The following is an 18541-nucleotide window of genomic DNA, read 5'->3' on the forward strand; positions in this document are numbered from 1 at the left end:
ATTCCCTCAAACTCAAGGCTCACACTAGAAATACCATCCTTCCAAAGTTTCCTTTAAAAAAATTACTGTATTTGTCACCTAAATTCTGTGACTTTATTCTGTTATCAGCAGGGAGCTGGTTCACTTTTGTAAAGCTTTATAGTGTGCCTTGCAACGTATTTAGCTCTCACTGCACAAGTGAATCCACAGACATGAGTGGGAGTGTCAGGTTTCCAGGGTCAATTCTAAGGAACCATCCCTAAAACACAGAAGAATCCTTGGCATAAGAGGGAAAAAAAGGGCTGTTTTCATGCCAGCAGGTCACAGAGTGTGGGAGCTTGAAAGGCAGCAGTCTTGAATCCAGCTTCAGCCTCCGAGCAGCAGGTTAAAAAACTGCAACATCAAATGAGCACACAAAAAAAGATACTCCCTTTTGTTGGTAGACACCTGAGCTCCCTGGTGGAGGTGTGAGCAGCTCCCATTACTGGGACCTCCCAGAGAGCTGATGGCCTTGTGAATCAACTTCACCAGTAACCAGTCACATCCAGGTGACTCATTCCTTGATCTCATGTCCTTTTAATCCAGATGAGCACGGGCTAAGTCTCCTATATGGTTTCAACCTGGTCACTAAAATACGTATCTCAGTACAGAGACATGCTGCCCAACACCACTCTTGGCATAGCAGATTCAACCTAAAAAATAAGGGATACACAAAAATGTTTAATTCTTTACATTTCTCTTCAGAAACAGAATTCACCTTTGCTAGTGAGGGGTCATCTCATATTTTTTGCACATCAGAGCATTTCAACACCAGAAAGTTTTCAAAGGAGGCAAATCTTCTACATTTCCCAATGCTTTGCCCTGGAGCACCTCTGCAGCAAGACTTGAGCAAACGACTGCTTAATACGAACATATAGCCTAGTATAACAGCAGCAGTAGGTCAGGAAATTCTTTGAGCTCAGAGTGACCTGTGATTGTGAGAACATCCCACAGACAGAGCAAGCCCTGGGAAACTTCTAAAATCAGGCAGTCCCTGAGCAATTCAAGGTGTTTGTCACCAGGTTGTGGTAGATCTGGAAGGAGACATTTCCACTGCTGATGTTTTAGCCCTCAGTATTGCTAAGAGTTATTCAGTGCTTCTGAAGTCCTCGGACACCACTAAACTGTAATGGAAGTGCTAAACATAAATCTCTTTCTTGTTGCAGAAAATAATTGAGAGCCCATGTGTTGAAGGGCTCCTCCAGACCATGCTTTCTACTGACATTCAAGAAGACTCTCTTCATTACGTGACATCTTGCCTTGCTGAGCTGGCAAAGCAAGGTAGGGAAGCAACCCCACCATAAATGGCTTAATCTAAGAAGTGTACATATCTTTTATTAATCCTAGTGGGAGATGAGGCATGGGTGGGCATATGGCCCAGGCCTTTACCTTTAAATTCACAAGGAGTTTTGCAGTAAGCTTCACAAGCAAGACCTGACTCACTGGCAGGAGACAGGGGCTCCGTTGTTTGCACTTTTTTTCTGTTGAATTGCTTACATTTTTTTATTCCAACTTCTTTGTGCTGAACTTTACTGCTGTACATGGCCTGTCTACTTTCATTTGTAACATCGCCCAGTTTCTCCATCTGAATTCACTTAGTAACAGCAGAAACAAATATAAGAGGAGGAAAAGGCTAAAATACAATGTGGCTTTTTCTCCTTAAGTTTACTGCATATAGACTTTATAAAAGATCCCAAATTACCACCTGTGGAAGGTACAGCACTCCTCATGGCACAGAGGATCAGTGTAAATCTTCCAAGCCTGTCCCAGCGCTGGATATTGCCGGTCAAACATTTCACCTCCCGCATCTCTTGTAACCACCATGCAACTGCCAACGTTGTATTTAATTGTGCAGGAGGTGCCCAGCAGCTGCTGGACAGACTGAGCCCACTGGGCAAGAGTGGATCTTGAACATAAAATTATTCCTTCTTTCAGAACACAAAACCAACAAAATGAAAATCTATCAGCCTTTTTATGAATCAAATCCACGGCCCTACCTTACTGAGAGCATAACCTCAAGACATGACCCTTTTTTACAACCTAAACATACTTAAGTTCAATGCTTATTTTGCTTCTTCAGCTGTGTAAAGGATTTCCTATTTAGGCAGCATGGTTTCTGGCAGACCTCTCACCTTCATTTCTTCAGCACTGGAGTTTCTGTTTACACACTACTCTGTAATCTTTCTGTCTTGCAGAAAGAGCCACGTTACGCATGGTCCAGTGGATGGATGAACCCTTGACAAAGTGCTTGGTGAGACTGGCTGGCCAGCTGAGACATACTGAGCCATCCTTTCAAGCTGCCTCCATCATCCAGCACTTGATAGGTCACGGTAACTGTCACACCACATTAACTGTGCTTTCAAAGATATTTATGGCTGTCTGGAGTGAAATGAGCCTTTTCCCAAGGGAGTTAACTGTCAGGCACTGAACAACCCTTAACATTCCTATAGCATCCTCCATCTGGTCTCTACAAATTTATTAACATAAAAGCACCTGCAGACACCCCTGAAATATACATAAAACACTGCTTGGGTGCATGAGAAAGCCAAGGGATGAAAATGGACCACAGGTAAAGATCTGACTCAGGTATCTGTTGCCTTCTTCAAGCATTACCATTCTGCAGGGCTAGTCCACAACCAATTCAGAGGTCCCTACAGACAACTTAAGTAGGAAGGTAGCATAGCGTAAAATATTCCTTACCAAGGGAAAGGGAAGAACATGTCTCAGACAACAGGCATTATTGCATCTTTCTGTTTGACCCTTCTTCTCAGTATATACAACGTGATGGCATTCCCCATGGCTGACAGTAGGAGAGAGGTTGGTGGAGACAATTACAAAGGGATGGTTGTTCCAACATTTTAGATCAACTCTGCTCCCTGACCACCAAGAGAAAAGCATCTTACTGAACCAAACACTGTTGTTGTAATTCTAGACTAGATTAGCAGAAGCAGTGAAGCAGCTTTTAAGAATGTAGCCTGCATTTATGTTTCAATGAGAGAGAATTAAAAGAGCATTATTTTTACCTGCAGAAAACAGACAGCTTTATACCTAGTATATTCGCAGAAAAGCTGAAAGCCTTTAAGACTGGCATGAAAAAAGATTCTTGCCATGTTCTTTAAAAAAGCATGGTTAGATTTTAATCCTTAGATGTGAGAGAAATTGCAGTCTCTAACAGGCAAACCTGTTTCAATTTTACCTTCGAGGATTTGCAACAGAGCAGACTCTCAAGTAGTGAACAGAGTCCAACAGCTTCATGGTTGGGTGTGCATGACAAGGCTGATCAATCTGTAAATCTGCACGCACCTCGCACAAGGATCAGCTGCCTCGCGCTGCAGCCCACTCAGTGGTTTATTTACCTGAAGCATCAGTAATAACGTTAGAGGCTGCAGCACATGGAAGTCCTTTGCCATTCTTTACAGTAACATTGGTTGTAGCTGAAGGTAGAAGGGTCATTAACAATCTTAAACGTTGTAACAAAAATCAGTTTTCAAAGTGTTTTAAAGCCTCCTACTGATCTCCAGTGCTTCTCCTGTTTATGCAGAGAAAATGATGCTTTTGTTGAAGCATCACATGAGGGAGATTCAGGCCTACCTCAACGATTTTCTCACCCACCAAGAGATCCGCTTTCAGCAGCTAGGCATCTCTACGTTCTGCAGACTGCGAGAAGGTATGTCTGTCCTGCTGGGCCAGGGCCCTAGGGCACTGCCAGACACTGCCTGCTCCTATCAGCAGCAAACAGCATTGCTTTGTAACACAAATAACAGTGCTGGGCACCTCCCTCTGGGGAGTAGCTCTGCTTACTGAAGCAAACAGAGTAATCTCAAGGGAAGCGCTTACCTTACCTGTTTTTAAGTAGCTAAGAGTATCTTATGATAAAGACAGGGTGGGTTTTTCTTTCTTTGTTTGCTTTAAAACTAAAAGTTTTCTGATCAGCAGGGAAACAGGACTTCAGTACAGTTGTTTTTATTCAATATAAGAATGTTTGGCACTAGACACAGCCTAAAAGCTTTTCAAATATGAATTGATTTTTATAAAGTAAACAAACCAACCAGCATGATTAGCTGGTATTAAAGCTGGGAAGCCTCACCTCTTCTTCATACTTTAAATTCTGCTTCTTGATTTTTTTCCATTTTGGGTTAGTTTTTTAGGTTTTGAGTAGAAGCTGAGTACAGATGAGTGTTACGATATGGTAAGAAATGAATATAGCATATATCTTTGCATGTGTAGAGCCAGAGGCAAGACCCTGTTATGTCTTGATACACACCTGTTGCACAAGGCTGAATTTGGCAGCTGAGCTTTAGACATCCAGATCAGGAGAATTAAGCAGCAATAGAACTTGAATGGTAGTAGGGATGAAAACAGAATTTTTATCTGCTTTATGTGGTAGAATAATATTGTTCTACCTTCTCTGTACTTTACACTGTAATAAGAACCATCAGCTGTATCTAACCTGAAACACAAGCTTTCTAAGCAACTGCATTAAGAGATAGGCAAAACTGGCTGGCTGCCTAACACTTGTTTTTCCTCTTCAGATCCAGAATTTTCATTAGCTTTCAGAAAAAGTCAAATGGCCAGACTCCTTGAACAAGTCCGTCAACAAACAGAAGAAACTCAAGAGCTCCTTAGGGCAGCTATTTGCCACGAAGACAGTTAATATTTAAGCTGGATGGCTTATCAAAATTTGCCAGGTCCAAGAGCCTGAACTTTCAGAGAAGACACCACTTTTCACTGGTTCCTGTAGTTAAAGTTTTGCTGCTGTTTGCAGTTTCATCATACAGAAGAGATGTTCTGATAACAAGAATGAGAGCAGGTCAAAAGACAATCCCTGAAACCCTTTGGCTGGCTACTTAAGTGTGCTTGAGGGCTATGGCTACATTCCTTCCAGTGGTTTGGAAAACACCTGTTATGCTTGGGTCACCTTTCATGGCTTGTTTTTGGTTTCCTCACCCCACCCCCCTCCAAAGAGCCAGTGCTGTACTCATGAGGTTTTATTCACATAATGGACTGTTTCTACTTTAGAAGCATCTCTCAAGTACGCAGGTTACTCTGTGTTCATCTTAATTTTGCTTCTGTTCCAGAGCACACTTCAGGCACTTGACTTGAGAAAATAACTGAATTAACACATAGCAAACTACTAACAGGTTACTACAGGCAGTTACTACTGTGGGACAACTCAGAGAAATTGCAAACAATTTGTAAGAAACAAGAATAGGGCAAGCCTTAAGGCTGATCCTTGCCTACCCTGTAAGGTACTACTCTCTGACATAAGAGCAAGGGCACACTGAGGCAGGTAAGTGATGCACAGAACACATTCAGAAGGTAGCAGCTAAGCTACCATGAAAGATTTTGGTGAGAAGCATTTGAATACAGAAATCTGTGTTCTGCAAATGGTAAATTATTTCCAAAGGTACCTGCAACAGGGAAAAAGTGACCAAATCTGGCAAAATTAGGAATTGATCTTATATTTTGATACTAATATTTAATTTTAAAAGGAATTAAAGAACAATAAAGTAGTATGCTTAAATTCAACTGATTTTCTTACACGTATACAGGATACTGAACAACCTCCCCTTCCCTCTTCTCCAGAGGGAAAATGTCTGTCTCCCAGACCTTTCAGCCAATCAAAACAGTATTTTTCAGGAAAAAAAAATATAGTACAGAGCCTTGAAATTACATGGCACTAGTTTTTAATGTAGGTTTTAATTTGTAAGATAATAGTAACCTAAAAATAAAAATCTATTAATTATCTAATTCCACCTTTGATCAATACACTTGTTTTTAAATACAAGAATCCTGCTGGAACTTCATGTTGAACTGGCTGGAATACTGAAATTTTGGAACTACTCTTCTGGAAAACATCTGCTCCCAGAGAGCAGAGATTGTTATGCAAGCATTTCAGAAGACTTTCCTGTCTTTTGAGGTACTTCTGACCATGGTATAACTCTTACATGCACATAAAGCTTTAATGCTGCTACTGGCTACAAATATGGAATAAAAGTTAAAAAACTAGTAAAAAAAAATTCAACTAAGAACTCAACATTGCATTTTACTGTGGCCCAAATCTCTAAGCTTAGATTTGGTGCCTGGGGGAGGCATTTCTGTTTTTAACAACTGCAAGTTCATAGAATGGTTTGGGTTGGAAAGGACCTTGAAGATCATCCAGTCCAACCCCCCTGCCATGGGCAGGGACACCTCCCACTAGACCAGGTTGCCCAAAGCCCTGTCCAACCTGGCCTTGAACACTTCCAGGGAGGGGCCATCCACAACTTCCCTGAGCAACCTGTGCCAGTGTCTCACCACCCTCACAGGAAAGTATTTCTTCCCAATATCTAAATCTGCCCTCTTCAGTTTAAAACCATTACCCTTCATCCTATCACTATACTCTGACAAAGAGTCCTTCCTAATCTTTCCTGGAGGCCCCCTTCATGTACTGGAAGGCCCACTATGAAGTCCCCCCAGATTGAACAGCCCCAACTCTCTCAGTCTGTCTTCATAGGGGAGGTGCTCCAGCCCCTCATCATCTTTGTGGCCCTCCTCTGGACCTGTTCTAACAGATCCATGTCATTCTTAAGTTCTGGGACCCAGTGCCGGATGCAGTACTCCAGGTATGGTTTCACAAGATCAGAGCAGAGGGGCAGAATCACCTCCCTCAATCTGGCCATGCTTCTTTTGATGCAGCCCAGGATGCGGTTGGCCTTCTAGGCTGCAAACACATTGCTGGCTTACTTTGAGCTTGTCATCAGCCAACAACCCCAAGACCTTTTCCTCAGGGCTGTTCTCAATCCATTCTCTCCCAGCCCGTATTTGTGCTTAGGATTGCCCCAACCCAGGTGCAGGACCTTGCACTTGGCCTTGTTGAACTTCATGAGGTTGGCATGGGCCCACCTCTCCAGCCTGTCCAGGTCCCTCTGGATGGCATCCCTTCCTTCCATTGTGTCAACTGCACCACCCAGCTTGGCATCATCCACAAACTTGCTGCAGGTGCACTCGATCCCACTGTCCATTTGTCACTGACAAAGGTGTTAAACAGTACCGGTCCCTGTACCGACCCCTGAGGAACATCACTTGTCACTGATCTCCACTTGTACATCGTGCCGTTGACCACAACTCTTGAGTGCAACCATCCAGCCAATTCCTTATCCACCAAGTGATCCATCCATCAAGTCCATGTCTCTCCAATGTACGGACAAGAAAGTTGTGCGGGACAGTGTCAAATGCTTTGCACAAGTCCAGGTCGATGACAACAATCAGTTTTCTCCAGTAGTCGTGATGCACTGAACTGAACTCACTGAGTGTCACCCCCCTAAGCATTTATGTTGCACTGTTGAGACACGAGCAAGGAGCTGAGTGTTTCCCAATTGTGCAGTGCAGCTGCTGTGGAAGGTCACTACTCGGTACCTTCAGAGTTGCTGGCTGCGACTGCTACAAGCACTCGTTCTACCCCACTGAGTAGTCAAGTGTTGCCTCTGATAGTACTAACAACAACAACAGTTGCAGCAGCAGGCAAAGAAGCTGGCCTTCATTTGAAACCATATTTTATTATCAAGAACATTCAACAGAAGAGAAACTATTTCTCCCTGCATTTAAAGTAAGGGGCTTAAACCAAGATGTAAAATGTCAATCCCTTTTCATTTCTTTTTAGTTTAGTTGCGTTTGGTTGTTTTATTGTTTGTTGGTTTTGGGTTTTTTTTTTGTTGTTTTTCAAAAAAATTAATACACCTAATTCTACTCCCAGGTCCCTAGCTATGAATTTGCCTTATCAGGCCCATGAAAAAGAGGAAGTTTTCTCTCTCATTTGAAGCAAATGTACAATTATGGTTTTTTTACTGCAGTCCTGTTTAAAAAAAAAAAGCCACATGAGAAATGAAGCAGGCTCTTCATCTCTGTGCTGCAAACAGTGAAGCAAGCATTCTGAAGGCTCACTAAAAAAAGACCGGTGTAATTTTTACCCGAGGCTAAATAGATCAAGATCAATGCAATTTAAATCTGAGCCTAAATGAATCCACAGACTTAAAGCTGAAGTGACATCTTCCTAGTTATTTCTTTGCTCTGTTTCTATCTGTAAGTGACCCTGTACTGGTTTTCTAGTAGAGATTAGAGGAAACCTGAAGAAAAGTTTTAAGCAGACCAGGAGCAGCAGGAAGAGTTTTTCATCACATACTGACTCCTGCTTCAGCTATGCAAGAAAATGAAAATATAAATAGAAGAAAATATTTCAAACAAGTTTTATTTGGTACTTACATGCTATATATAGGTTTAAAGAAAAACTACATATTTTTGACACTTCAAAATATTGTGGCTATGTACATGGAAAACTAAAGAAAGCAAGAAAGGAACCCAATTAATTTTACTGTGTCACGAGCTACTATTGAAAGCATTCTAACTGAATGGCTGTTTTTTCCCTTCCAGATATATTCTGGCAGATAAAGTCTCATTTTCATTGCATTTCCACTGCTTTTATCCAAACTCCTGCATAAGACAAACACTTGGCAGCAGCAGAAAGGAATTTCTTCAAAAATTCTTCAGCTTTTCTCTCAGAAGATGTCTTCTGCTAGCACAGACTTTCTGCACAGCTCCCTAAAGGCCTAGCTCAGTGCTCACTAAAGGCGAGTGCAGAAACCTCCATGGCAGCATGAACCGAAACCCCATAAAGCTCCGTTTCCACTAGCCAAGGATCTATTTATTCACCAGTTTCAGTGAGCAATGCATCAAGCCCTGGTTGGTGCTTCAAACTCAAATCCCTGGAGTGAGCTCTACCTGTAACAGCACAGTTTATCAAAGCACAAAAAGGTGCAAAATTTTACAGTTCTGCCCAATAGCAACCAAAAGTGAGGGGTGGAACAATGACATTAGAAATCAGCATCAAGCTAAAGAGAAAGCAACCTGCATTGTTCCTTTCATCACTCAAACTGTACTGCTTTATAAAAAAATCACACACTATATAAAAAGCACAAAACCCCAACCATTTTCCATTTGCTCTGAAATGAGCAATACCAAAAAATGCACAAACCAATCTGCTACATCATCCAAAAGTCAAATATTTCAGGTTTCACACAGTCTTCAACAGTCTGGTAAGGCAAAGGAAAAGTCTTCCGTCATTGGGAACAGCAGCAATTTACAGGACTCGGAACAAGGTCTTGTGTGTGTGTGCACGTGTGTGCGCGTATGCGTACACATCTTTTATAGTATTGTAAGCATGGATTTAACTAAAAAAAAAAATCAAGTTTGCAGTATTGTTTTACCACATTTTTCTAAATTTATTCAATTAAACGATTTATTTCTGTACTGAACAAAATTCATAAATACAGCATCTAGGAGAACAATAGGTTTTCCTCTTGTCCATGAAAAAATAACGCTTTCAAATTTTCACATTTTAAAACCTGCCTTGCTTTGAGTTTTTAGAGAAAACGTGAGAAGAGTGTAGTGACATCTCAATTTACAGAATGTCCCTGTAGGAATTACATTTACAAGAACCTGATACAGAAGCCTATACTTTGCCCCCATAATTAGAGTTCTCTGCAATAATATTTAAACCAACAGGTTTAAATTAAACACCTCATTAACTCTACTTGTAGAGCAATGAGGTATTTATTTTTCAAGTATTAGAACCACAAAGTGTAAAAGATTCTTTGCCAATTTTGCAATTATGCCTTTTAAACCAACACCCACCTTTTTAACAAAAGAATCAGTCCCACCACCCAAATCAGCCCATCGCTTTCAGATTCCAGTGTCCTGTATCTTAAGGAATGCAGAAATACCCATTTACTAACAGAAAAAGCTTGTTGGAAAAAGCCATATTAAGTAATGCATGTGAAGCATGATTTTTCTAGTGATGAAAGCTATTAGAAAGGTGATCCAAGTCTATTCCCATAATTTCTTCTGCTGGTTTTACTAAAGTCCTTCCAAAAATGATATTCAAGAAATCTTTAAAAAACTGGAGAGAAAAAAATAAACCACTCCTTCATAGCATGGAGGAAACTCCACTGGCTGCAGAGATGCGCACAATCACCTTTGGTTCTTCAGAAGAAACAATCAGATCACTTCTACAACAGAAGGCATCACAAATGACAGGTCAGCAAAGAGTGACAACGCTTACGTCAAAATGCATCGCAATTACATTTATGCAATTCTTTTATTGTAAGATGGCTTTCCTTACATTTTCTAGCCACAGAAAATGGTAGTCCAATTTAGTTTGCTAAATTAGTATTTGTTCACCTAACATCCTTTAAAAGTTGTGATGCAATTCAGGAAAAACTAGCGTGCTGCAAACCATCCCTCTATATTAAAGTCAGCAAGAACTTGATGAGGGCAGTACATCCAGAAATTTACACAGGAGGTCGGTACCAGCTCCCCTTCTGCCTGCGCGCATCAGATACTACACCCGCAGAACTGGAGCAGGACTGCTGATGGTAAAGTGGGAACAGCCGGTGTCCCTGTTACCGTTTCTGCTTGAAAAAATTTGCCTTGTGCTTTCAAGCAGTTTTAAAGGGCAGAAAGTGCAGTGTAACTGAGAAACCCCTCCCTCAAACTAAAGATAAGGCCTCACCATAATTTGCACAGCATCTGTATGCACTTGGGATGTATAGCTTTACAAAGCATTTACAAATGCTCCTTTCCCCAAATAATACAGGAGTTTAAAAATGCATAAATTAATCAACTTGAATCACTGAAAAGCTCTAGGTTCCTCTGTGAATTACAGCACAAGTGTTAATGAAGCAAGGCAAACCTACCTGCTGTTTGATGTGTCTGAACGCTATCTACCTGAGGCAAAAGAGTCCCCTTCTCTTCAAAGGCTAGAATGGGATTCAAAGGAATTGCAGGACTATTGCTTCCATCACTGTTCATGGCATCCAGCCGGGATGGTTTAGAGCCAATAGGCAGGTTTATGATCTCTTCAAAGTTATCATTCTGCATAGACATTCCATTTTTGTTTGTATTTTTCTCTGGATTGAGATTGCTGGAAGAGAAACACAGGTTTTTCCTCATACACTTCATCTAGAACAGAAATTTAGTCCTCAAAACAATATTACAAATGGTAGAAAAGTCTGCATTAATCCCAAGAGTTCTTTTAGACAGTAAAAACAAACCATGCTTCTCCCACAGTAAAAAAAACCCCTGCTTTTGCTGCCAAGTATGACATATGCCTTCCCTCAAACACACAGGGTAGTTTTTACATTTGGTTACATGATACCCTAAACTAGGGAGAGCTTTATGGACACTGCAGTTCGGAGAAGTGACTGCAATGGAAAGCAGTAAGAAAACCCCTGCAGCACCATCACTGCTATCTTGAGCTACCCACCTAATGCAATTTACAGCCTCTAACATCATCTTCAGCTCTCATAGCCTTTGCCATATCCTTCCCTCTTATCACAAATCAATGTAACGGCCCGCAGTTAAGATCATTGTCAGTTTTGTATTTCTTTGGTTCAACCCCTGCCTCTGGTTTTGGAGCAGCCTCTTCTACCTGCTGCTCAGCCAGAGAAAAATCTCCCTCACCAGCACAGTGCTCCTTTAAGTCCCTACTTCCCTACAAGGTCTTAGGGCTTATTTCCAAGGCGCTACCTGACACTGCACTCCCCCGTTGATCATTCCCAAGCCAAAAGAAATGCCTCCCAGCATCCCCCATGCCAATCTTCCCTCTCTTTTCCTATCTCCCACTTGACAGGGATGCCTTATGAGCAAGCTCTTGTGCAGCTGCCCCAGTCAGGAGCGGTACCAGCACAGACACCCTCTCCAATTACCCGTACTCTCCTGAGAAGATACATGATCGCGCCTCACCCCTAAACCTCCCAACTCTTTTATTAGGTGCTGCATTGTCAAATCCTGCTGTCTTTGCAGATGGCATGTGCTGTCTTGCCAGAGGGGAGAAACTAAGGTGCTCCTTTAGTAAACAAGATGACAGTAATGGGGCCATAAACTCCTGGAGACAGAGCAAGTCCTCAACTGACACTCAAAAACAATGTGATCTTTCACAGGTGCTTCTTAAGGCCCTCAGCAGTTAGATCCTGAAAATCCTGAGTACCTATTCCCTATTCTGACCACATCACAACTGTCCAGGTTGTTTGGAAATGCTTCAGCCCCAGAGGCTCAGATGCCATTTTCCTAGATTGAAATGAGGCTACAAATTTCCTCAGGCCATTTCTTAGTAGGTGGCTTGATTTCACAAGCTAATTTTGTCCTGACAGAAGATTTACTAATCTAACCCAGAACTGATTGTAATTGGCATATGGTTTATTTTCATTTGCTGGCTTCTGTGGTTGTCGAACTCTTCACAAACAAATACAGAATTGTTTTACAGTACTTCCCAACAATAAAATAATTGTTGCTCTTTTGAAAGTGCCAATGCTTTATCCAAAGCCCAGATCTCCCTGTGAACAACGTGCTGGTTTTCCTATCAAGCCTTTCCCAGTTTTTCAAACCATCACCAGCTCTTTTTCAGTTTTTCATCTGTGGATATGCTGAGTGAATTTCAAAGTGAAAATTATGTTTCACTGCACTGAGTTTGAGAGCAGACACAGAAATCCTGCTTGCTTGGGAGAGGGGGGTCATGAGTCACATCACACTTTTGTGCCACAGATCCACATCTGTAAGGTGAGGAGCAGAATCTGTGAAATGCTTTAGGACTAATAAAACTTGCTCTATAATGTACAGTTATTAGGTTATTATTCACTATAAGGTATCCTAATCCTTAGTTCATCCCCATCTACTAACAATAACCTTGCCAGACTTAGGATAACACAGCAAGTTTGCTGATTGGGGTAAGAAAGAAGGGGAAAGAGAGCAACTGCTCATTAACAGAAATTAAGCAGCATAGTACTGCGACAAGCATTGGTACAATGGTACTTGCTTCTGCAAACAGGTACTAATGTTTCTATCTGATTGATTGGCTGACTTCATAGATAAAATAGTTCTTCACATTTGTCATTGCACTGCCAGTACAACATACTGAGTTGGTTCAGACTGACATACTCAAAGATATCTTTGAGACAGGCAAGTCTGTACAATCAGAAGGGTACAGAAGAAGAAACCATGACTATGAATCTTCTATATTTTATGCTATTTGGTCCAGCGGATTACTAGGGGAACAAGTTTAGAAGAAACAAAGGGAAAACCAGAACTGTGGAATTAATTCCACTGGACATCTAAGAGGCCATAAGCTCAAAAGATCAGACAAATTCCTAGGAGACTGGTGTACAATCCAGCTTCTGGTAATTAGCAGCTTAGGGACTACTTGAGCCTATGGTTGCATTTGGACCACAATGCTTCGGAACCCTTCAGTGTCCAGAGGATCTCCTGGTACTTACCTTTCTTTCCTTTATACTGTCTCCCTTAGCGACTGCTACAGGCAATTAGAGCAAGGAAGACAAAGAAGTAACGGATTTTTGACCTGCCGCAGCTCTTCTCACTGTCTTATGTTACATTCTTACCAAAGTCTCAGTATCCAGCACACTGGAGATACCCTTTTCAGGCATACAGTATCGCAGGTATGTTTTTTAAGAATTGGATAATTTTGGCTAACAAATTCTGTAAGTGTGCTTGTAGCAAGACACCTACTTAAAAAAATGTTGCAAAAACAGCAAGATAGACTAGAGGAAGTTCAGAGAAGTGCAGCTAATCTAATTAAGGCAACTGGAACATCCCAAAAAAGTTAAAAACTACTGAAAATTACATCTGATGTAGACAATTGTAGCCAAAGCTCTAAGTAGACATAATGTATATGTAAAGAATTTGAAGAGAGTAAAGAAAAGAGAAAAGAGAAAAGAGAAAAGAGAAAAGAGAAAAGAGAAAAAAGAGAAAAGAGAAAAAAGAGAAAAGAGAAAAAAGAAAAAAGAAAAAAGAAAAAAAAGAAAAAAGGCCAGAATTTAGTATATCTGTCTTTTTAATCACTCATCTGAAATCAACACTGAACAAGGAAAATAAAATAAAAATACTGCTTTGTAGGCCTTTGGAGTGTGCCAAAATACTAACACACCTGCTATTCCTCATCTGAAAGACAATGTCACAGACAGACATTAACAACAAAACAGACCCCAGACGATTTAAATAAAGCAGTGTCCATTTTTAACTCATGGAGACAACAGCACTGACATCAGCCAGCAATGAGGAGCTGGAGGTCTAAAGAAGGGAAGGCAGCGCTAAAGCCTAAGTAAGTGTGCTATCCCACAGGCTGAGCAATGAATACTATGTAAGAATTTGAACTCAGTAACATTCTTTTCCAGGAGCAAGATATTGAGGCAATCACCTTGTCCAATTGTATATTTCTAAAAACTGGTTATCTCATCTACCCAGATCCAGCTGCCTGTATAAAGACACAGATGAGGTGAGCTGTTTTCACTGAGGCCCACTGCAGGCATTTACAGAAAACAGCACAAAAAGAAGTGGAATTACATGATAAGAAAAAGTATCATAAGGAAAATATTTTCAACATTAACCACTGTACTGAAGTAACTTTCTGAGAAGTAGCAGGCAGAATCTAACTTGGACAAAGATTTAGAAAGTGGAGAACAAGCAAAAATCTGCAAGTGGGAGATGGATTAGGCAGCTGTACTGGTTATGCAACTCCAACTGCTATAATTGTGTTTCTTCAAGTATTCTACTGTTCAATAAAGCAAGAAAAAAATAGGATCTGGAAAAGATCTTGGCAGAATGTTTTTTAATTTACAAAAAGTTTGAAAATACTTTATATCTTATTTTCAAATGACTGCTTCAAATTAATTTTTCCATTTGTTGGAAAAGAACCCCAAACCCCAGAATCTACCCAGAAGTTAATATGCCACTAATAACATTGTGGCATCCATGAACTACCAATTTTCTTGGTAATTCTAGATACGTTAATAACTGGAAAATTTCCATAGTATGCTCCATTTATTTAGTGTTGGCCTTTCCATCATACTACACCTGAATAAGAAATGTCTTAATTTAAATTCAACTGTGAGTCTTCTCGCCACAGACTTATAGGTCAGATATAAGGTCACTCCCCGCCCCCCCAATAATTCACTATTCTTCAAATAGAAAAATCAGAACCCTTGCAGCAGCCCTTAAAACTACATACCACAAAAGTCATGCTCAGACGTGTCATTTAAACTCATAACTATGAGAAGAAGAACTTGTTTCTATGAACTGAGAATTCATGTAAGATGCATTTGAAAATCTTGGGCACTAACATGGTGAAACAGCTTTATTCACAAGCAAGTAGATCTGCTTTTTTCTTTCACACTGCAAAGTGAATAAGCTTTAAGCCTAAGGAAAACTGATTACTGTTCATTTGTTTAAAACACAAGTAATACCAATAAAATTTTTGACAAACTATTAGGTGGGATAGATGATAGCACCAATCTATCATCTGCAATAAATGTTTATTAATAGAACTAATAATTGTTGATGATACACAGTAAATAATGCAGCAAATCACAGCATTTTCATTACAGTTTATGAAGATTGATTGTCTTGGAAAGCTAATGAAGTTTCAGTACAACAATGAGGTCTGCATTGCTGATCAAAAGAAGCAACAGAGAATGGGGAAGTATTTAAGTCAATTGCCTTAACTCCACCAGAATTCTTTTCGTTTTTCTCACTTGCATTGCATTCATGACCACAGAAGCAAGTACGCTATTTCCAACTGCATCCCAGCCACAGGGCTAACACCAGATGGGGACATGATGGGGAGGAACAGGGATGAGGGCTCAGCACAGTAAGTGCTCAGACAATTTCCTACTATGCCCCCCAGAGTAAAAGTCCTTATCTCTAAGGACTAACCTTTAGTAGCCTTTCAAGTCACCACCCTTCAACACTACTGGTGCAAGGGACAGAGCACCTGTAGTGTCTGGGGAGTGACCCTAAATACACACATTTTGGGTTTGGTCACTGAACACCAACCACCAGTCCTATTCAAAGACACGCATTCAGGCTAGACCCCAGTACAAAACAGACCCACTGACACCCTTCTTCTGCCTGGAACCCAGTGAAACTTCCCACACTGTAGGAATAGGATAAGACTAACTGCTGTTCAAGGCCTTAAGATGACTCCTCCACTACCTCCTCTTGCCCATAACACACACATGCCTCAAGTTCCCCAGGCAAAGCCATTTTTAAAGTTCTGCTTAGAAACCTGAGCTATCTTGCCCTTAAAACACACTCAAGTCTTTTCCAGACAAAAGCCAAATCTTGACTGGGGCTGAAGTGAGGTACTCACACAAGAGACCATCTCTGCCTGTTGATACTGTGTGTGCTACAATATCGGGTGCATCTGGATGCCAGACAACCGCAGCACAAGAGATGCAGTAGCAGAGGTGTTGGCACCTGTGGCTTTTACCATGTGGTAAAATCTGTGCTGCTGTGTATTCTTTACAACAGTTTTTCAGGCTACCTGGGTTAAACTTACACCAGGATGCTACCAAGCACTAGCCTTCGCCGTGCTAGTCAGTGTGGGTGCACCTCTGAAGTAGAGTCCCTCCACACTCTAACCTGGGTACCAGTTTTCCCTCCACAGCCTTATACACACTTCCTACTTTTGTTGCTGTTCTCCAATGTCATTTATTTATTCTTCACTTTGGCCATCCTGAGATCCCTTCCACATGGATTATGATGCTACACGACAGCATTCATTAGCATGGCACATTTTATATTACAAACATCAAGGTGCATATAAGGCTGGAAGTGATTAACATTTAATATCTGCCCGGAACAATCATGAGGCAGCTCTGTGCAGCTCATCCAATGCAGCTCAGTGTCACTGGCAGAACTCTCAGCAGGAGCACCCTTGTCAGCATGACAGCAGATAAGATCCCCTCAGGCATATGGAAGGACCAAGAAAGGGCAAATTCCTCCTTCAATTAGTGCCAATCACACCCTGAAGCACACTGTCCATTACAGACTCCATGATAGCTTCCCACATTCAAGTTTTTCCATGCATATTCTGGCACTACCTGCATAAAACATGAAAGGACTAAGGGATTATTTGGCTTTCTGCATTACTAAAGTTGAAACAACCGACAGCTCATGCTTATGGAACAGACTGCACTCAGTTCAACACTGAAGTTTCAAGCATTTCAACAATTTCTCAAAGTCTGATTGACTTGCTTCATGGCTACAGAGAGCTCCTGGGTTTTAAATATCTGCCTCCCCACATTCTCCTTAGAGAGAACAAAGGGTTTTTTAAAATGCAAAACCAAAATGAGTACTTTCGTATCTCACATGAGGGACTTTGCTCAGTAAGCAAACCTTGCTAATACTTCAAGCAGTTCAGAGATCAAAATATCTAGACTGAAAGCACAGTGGTCATTAGGACAATCAGGAAAACTAGCACTGCAAATCCAGAGTGGTTTTTATGAAGCTTAATTCATGGAAAGGAACAGAAAAGAGTTGCCCTTTCCATTAAGTTTCAATTTATGTAATAATTACTGGCAAACAACACTGCAAAGAACATGCTGTCAAAATTCTTCCCTATCAGTTGGCAAAAATGGGTTATTGCTACGTGAAAGATGATAAAGTTCTTTTCTGAACAAAGGAATAGACAAAAATAAACAGGAAACAAGGCAGACTGAACAGCTGTCTCTTATTTAGTTAATGAATACATGGATCTGAAATAATTTATTACCCTAATAACCCTCATTCTCTAAACACCTTTCAATACTTTGCAGTGTTCTTACCTGTCCATATTTACAGGGGGTTGATGTGAAACAACCACGTGCGTGCAGGTGACTGGGTTCCCATTGTGCGAAGATTGCGTTGCATGCTGAAGCTGAGGTCCTCCTACAGGTTCCAAGGGAGATGTGGGACTTGTTACAACTGGAGAGAGAAAACAGGTTGTTGTAAAACCAAGCAACATCTTCTATCTGCAGATTAGGGTAAAACATTTACTACAAAAACAGCACAGTCAAGGCAAACAACAGTTTTTTAAAAAAACCCACATCCCTCCCTCCCCTGTCAAGTTTTTAGGCACACAAGCCTTGTCTCAGGTCCAAAGTAAATGTCAGATTTTAAAGCTATAGCTTTGCAGACGAGAATAAACATTTTACAATAATATCCACAATTCCAACACATAAGCCAGCGATCACAATAGGCTGATTATCTGACATAATATTATGCCGGCACTTTTCAAGCAGCAATAGAGAAGGTAACAGGAGAACATGGGGACATGATCAGATCCATACACTGGTATTTCTTGGTTCCCGTGTTGATCACTGACTGTAACCCAAAAGGAAATCAGAAGGAAAAAAAAAATCCATGGGAAGGATACTTCTTCCAACAAGCACCAAATCAATATTATAAGATGCTGTAGAGAGCAATGTAAAATTAGAAAATCCTTGTGCCTCGACCAAAGACCATAGGATAGATGTTACTGGTGTGCCTCAGGGTGTCCTTTTAAAGTACAGCTACTGTATTTTATCTACAGTCACACTAATTCACACACAGCTCAGTAAAAGGAAGCAATTGTACCCCATCCATACTAGCATCTGTTATGATAATCACAAGGACAAACACATTTACCTCGGTTACCCAAAGCCTCATCTGAGGAGACCCT

The 18541-nt window shown here is 40.9% G+C and overlaps 2 protein-coding genes across 2 annotated transcripts in view; one reads left to right on the forward strand and one right to left on the reverse strand.

Moving 5' to 3' along the window:
- LOC104537974 (vacuolar protein 8-like) overlaps positions 1–4672 on the forward strand; it is a 23685-nt gene extending 19013 nt beyond the window's left edge. Inside the window, exons 11-14 of the mRNA XM_010181010.1 lie at positions 1185–1299; positions 2214–2348; positions 3560–3685; positions 4551–4672. Of these exons, the coding sequence (XP_010179312.1) occupies positions 1185–1299; positions 2214–2348; positions 3560–3685; positions 4551–4672 (498 nt within the window). The remainder of the gene's footprint in view (positions 1–1184; positions 1300–2213; positions 2349–3559; positions 3686–4550) is intronic.
- Positions 4673–9033: 4361 nt separating this feature from the next.
- Positions 9034–18541, reverse strand: part of MAP7 (microtubule-associated protein 7) — a 35516-nt gene continuing 26008 nt past the window's right edge. The window contains exons 12-14 of the mRNA XM_010181021.1: positions 17667–17805; positions 10749–10975; positions 9034–10061 (exon numbers count right to left, since the gene is read on the reverse strand). Of these exons, the coding sequence (XP_010179323.1) occupies positions 10051–10061; positions 10749–10975; positions 17667–17805 (377 nt within the window). The 3' untranslated portion in view covers positions 9034–10050. The remainder of the gene's footprint in view (positions 10062–10748; positions 10976–17666; positions 17806–18541) is intronic.

The sequence above is a fragment of the Mesitornis unicolor genome, unplaced genomic scaffold (assembly GCF_000695765.1).
Source record: "Mesitornis unicolor isolate BGI_N332 unplaced genomic scaffold, ASM69576v1 scaffold14010, whole genome shotgun sequence".
Classification (NCBI taxonomy): domain Eukaryota; kingdom Metazoa; phylum Chordata; class Aves; order Mesitornithiformes; family Mesitornithidae; genus Mesitornis; species Mesitornis unicolor.